The following is a 4000-nucleotide window of genomic DNA, read 5'->3' as shown; positions in this document are numbered from 1 at the left end:
TGCAGAAATGAAGGAGGAGATGTTTGTGTTGATGAGGTTCCGATCCAGACTCAGCATGTACCTTGTTGAGGAATAGCAGGACTGTCCTATGAACAAATTATTTAACAGGTTATATTAATAAGCGCTGCACTCACATGACAGATTCTATAAACAGTGCAATTAAAAAAAAGAGATATGAAACAGACTTACCACAGACAATAACAGCAGGTGTCAGAGGCACTTGCTCCAGTTGGACCTCTTCTGCCAGACAGGTATCTTCTACATGGAAGAACATGGACTCCTCCTTCTCATCAAAGTAGCTGAGCAGAAGCAGGACCATCTCTTTCACATCATCTGAGCAGCCACTCTGCTGTCCCCGCATCCTCTGAAGCCTTGCATAAGTCTGAAGGAACTTATTACTCTTGGTGACATAAACTGTGGTCATGTAGTTGAGAAGCCTTTTTCCCTTCAAATCCAAATTTCGCGTGAATGTCTCTTTGAGGTCAATCCCAGTGAGTTCCTTGAAGTGGACCGACATGCCAAGTTCGTCAAACCAAAATGGCCACTCCTCTCGAAGGCTTTTGATACTTTTTCCCTGGTTGACATGTTGACGCTGTGTGTAAAAAGTGGACTTCATTAGACATTTTACCTCCTCTGGATTGGCATCAGATTGTTGGAACATCTCCTTGAGTTTTTCCTTCTTTTGGTGCTGGCTCTCTTGAGTTTCTTCACGGGGCAGAAATTTCACATTCCATTTAATGCATCCGTAAGTGTCCTGCATTGCTGCTCTCTCTTCTAATGGGATCTCATCTGTGTGGTCTGAGTCATCAGCCTGATGTTTTCTTTTTCTTATTTTGGGTGTTGAAGTGCGCCTCACATTTTCGATTCTGTTTTGCAGCTGTTTTACAAGGGAATGGTAGCCTGTTCCAACAATATCGCCCTCTATTACATCTTGCAGAGAATTGGGATATTTTGCCACCATTTGCTTTGCAACATCAGTTGAATGCTTTTTACCTACATGGGGGCATTTTTCCATCATCTCAGTCACAACAATCCGGACCATTTGCCTCCTCAGTTTTGGGCCTGGCCTTTTTCCCCTCTCCAAAGAATCCATCACTTCCTCAGGAAATTTACTCCATGGAATTTCAAAGTTGTCTTCCCACTGTGTGTCAAGTCCTAGGCTGCTGGAGGAGGTTGACGATGAACTTTGGGGTGAAACAGAGAGCGATGACAGCAGTTGGGTAGGTGAGGCTTCCACAGATGATAGTGAGCTGTTCTCGGGAGTTTGGTCTTTAAATGACAAAAAAATAAGATTATGATTCACATTGTACAATATTACACAATGTCCATGTCTGCTTTTGCTGTTGAATAGCTGTGTGTTGTGGTGTTTTTACTTACATTTCTGTTTCCAAACAGAAAGAAGCTTTCTGGCTTGTACAGGTCTTAATACTGTCATCAAATCAGCCTCCGTTACGAAGCGTAGATCATCATACGTCTCGACTCCAATGGACTGCAAGTGCTCTTCCAGGATGTTTTTGTTTACTACTTGAAGTTCTGGTAGGGCTTCCATGATGGCGACATCTAGGAAGGTTCGCCCTGAGTCACTCATATTTACACTGAAGAAGAAATGCAGAACAGAAAAAATATACAGTACATACACTTAACAGAACAGGGACATGCATCAGGTAACACTTATATTAATGTCAAACTAACAGTCCAATTAACAGCTTTAATTGGACTTTATTTTGCCACAATACTGTGTTTTAGTGGAATGACTTGGAATCCATTAAGAATATATGATACCAAAGGATAGAAATCAGGCAGGTCATTAATGTTGATACATTGTAACCCAAGACTGTCCTTTGTCACAGAATACAGATGGTATTCTGAGAGGAAGATGCCTTTGTGGATATCCATCAAAACATACACAGATGTGTCATTTTGAATCAAGATGAGTAGAAGTTCACCAAACTCCATATACTCATCATTTCTGTACACAAGAAACTGTCCTTTTTTATATGCAGTGCCCTTGTACTGAATATCTGTGGCAACTGTGGTATTGCTTTCTGAAAAGGCTAACTCCCTGACTGCATGTTTAATAGCGTCACTGTAGAGGTTGGGATAAAACGCACAGCTGTCCTTCACTTGCAGTAGTTTACTGCATTCTTGCCCAGCTAAAAGATATGCCTGATACATCTGATGACGCTCTGACAATGTTTGACAAATATTTTTGAAGTTTTTCAAGTGTCTGGCACATCTTTTAAAATAACTGTGTTTACTTTCAAACCTAAGCGTCCATAATCTCCTCAATGGACCAAATTTCAACGACAGTGCTGAATAATGGCGCAAATAGTGGTGCTTGGGTTTGAGTTGAATTTCAGGAAACATCATCTTTCTCAACTCCAAATATTCTTGGATCAAAATGTCAAGATATGCTATCTGGGACAAGGAAATGTTCTGAGCACAAATAAGATCCACAATGTCTTTTAGCTGGAGAGCTAACTGCCATACTTCATCCTCATGATTTTGCACTTTGTCACCAATCAAAACTGGTAGCAATCTCAGAAGGTTCCAGTTTTGAATGGCTTGCCCTGATAACTTGGCTCCGTCAGGTTTGACAGCACATGGCTTTGTGAGTGCTTCAGATCCTTTGTACTTAAACTGTTTGATGCGCCTGTTTAAGAGTGAGTATGTGAACCATTTTTTCATTTTTATAATGTTCTTCAAGTACAGTGCTAGATCATATGACAAGACTCCTTCAAAGAGGTCATGACCTAAACAAGGCGGGAGACCAGGTTGGGATACGTGAAAAGACTCAAGGGTATTAAAGATAGAGTTTACCTTTATTCCTCTGACGTCTTGGATGTTTTCAGCCTGGAGATCAGCAACAGCTGTGTCATACGTCTCTGGGGTGCGTGGAGGACCACAGGCATTTGGATCAGCCTCAAACTCACTTCTCGTGATGTCACAGAACCTGCAAAAATATTGAGAGCGGCTGAAGTTCTCTGTAAACCCACCTATGCAATGAGAACCAAGGTTATCCCCAGCAATGCAGTAGAGACCCCCTTTTACTGTTTTTCCATCTACATTTATTCCATCTGTCTCCAAGGATTTCAGATCTGCCAACAACTCTGAGAAAACTTTGGCTATTCCAAAACGCTTTAAGTCATTCTCAACACACAACAAGACTAAAAACATATTATCAGTATTTGAACGCAAATGAATGGGTAAATTTGCTAATGAAAGATAAACTGCAAGAACTTTGTGTGTCTTTTTAGCAGAACCCAGGGGATTCACAATTTCAAATGAATCTTGATACAAAATCAGTTTGAGGCTTTCAGGGTTTTCATTAAAGAACTGGTGACATTTGAAAATTTTTCCATCATATAAATCCGTAAAAACCTCTACATCAGGATCTCCAAACTGTTGTGGCTGTGCATTCCTCCATAACTGGGAGTGCAAAAAGCTCTTCAGAGTTTCTGCCACTGGTATGTAGTACGCAAATTTTTGTGTCATGTTTTCATCCATTCCCAATAGCACTTTTTGGGGTTCCGTGTACTTAAACATTTTTGTGAATGTCTGATTTCTGGTGTATGTTGTTCTTAATTGTCCCTGATGACAGGCAGAGAACAAATCTGACTCTTTAATGCAGTCACATATTTTAGTGACTGCTTCATCTGATAGGCTCATATCATTTTTTAATAAAGAACTTACTTTAGTTATTGTGTAGGCTTGACCTAACTCGTGCACATTTTGCATCTCCTCAACAATAGTCTGTATAGTAGAGGCAGGAATAAGCAGCTGTCCTTGCAGTTTAAGGTAAAAGAGACACATGTTTCTGAGATAAGACTGACTATCATTCTCTGGCATATCACTGGCTGCACTAGCTGTTGGCATGGCTTCATGTGTGCTTTCTGAATCATCTGTACTGGCAATGACATTTGGGGGCTGAAGGCGAGTTTCCTTGTACATGTCATCAATACCATCAGGGGAGCATGCTTTATGCTTCCTACACATGTGA

General features: G+C 40.8%; 1 protein-coding gene across 1 annotated transcript in view; it reads right to left on the bottom strand.

The window, feature by feature from the left end:
* Positions 1-2945, bottom strand: part of LOC122992264 — a 4339-nt gene extending 1394 nt beyond the window's left edge. Inside the window, exons 1-4 of the mRNA XM_044366021.1 lie at positions 2821-2945; positions 1378-1595; positions 190-1269; positions 1-86 (exon numbers count right to left, since the gene is read on the bottom strand). The exon at positions 1-86 is cut by the window's left edge and continues 83 nt beyond it. Of these exons, the coding sequence (XP_044221956.1) occupies positions 1-86; positions 190-1269; positions 1378-1588 (1377 nt within the window). The 5' untranslated portion in view covers positions 1589-1595; positions 2821-2945. The remainder of the gene's footprint in view (positions 87-189; positions 1270-1377; positions 1596-2820) is intronic.
* Between the last annotated feature and the right edge of the window lie 1055 nt (positions 2946-4000).

Source organism: Thunnus albacares, chromosome 2 (assembly GCF_914725855.1).
Source record: "Thunnus albacares chromosome 2, fThuAlb1.1, whole genome shotgun sequence".
In the NCBI taxonomy this organism is placed as follows: domain Eukaryota; kingdom Metazoa; phylum Chordata; class Actinopteri; order Scombriformes; family Scombridae; genus Thunnus; species Thunnus albacares.
Note: the sequence above shows the minus strand (reverse complement) of the source record. Positions and strands in the feature narration are given on the sequence as shown.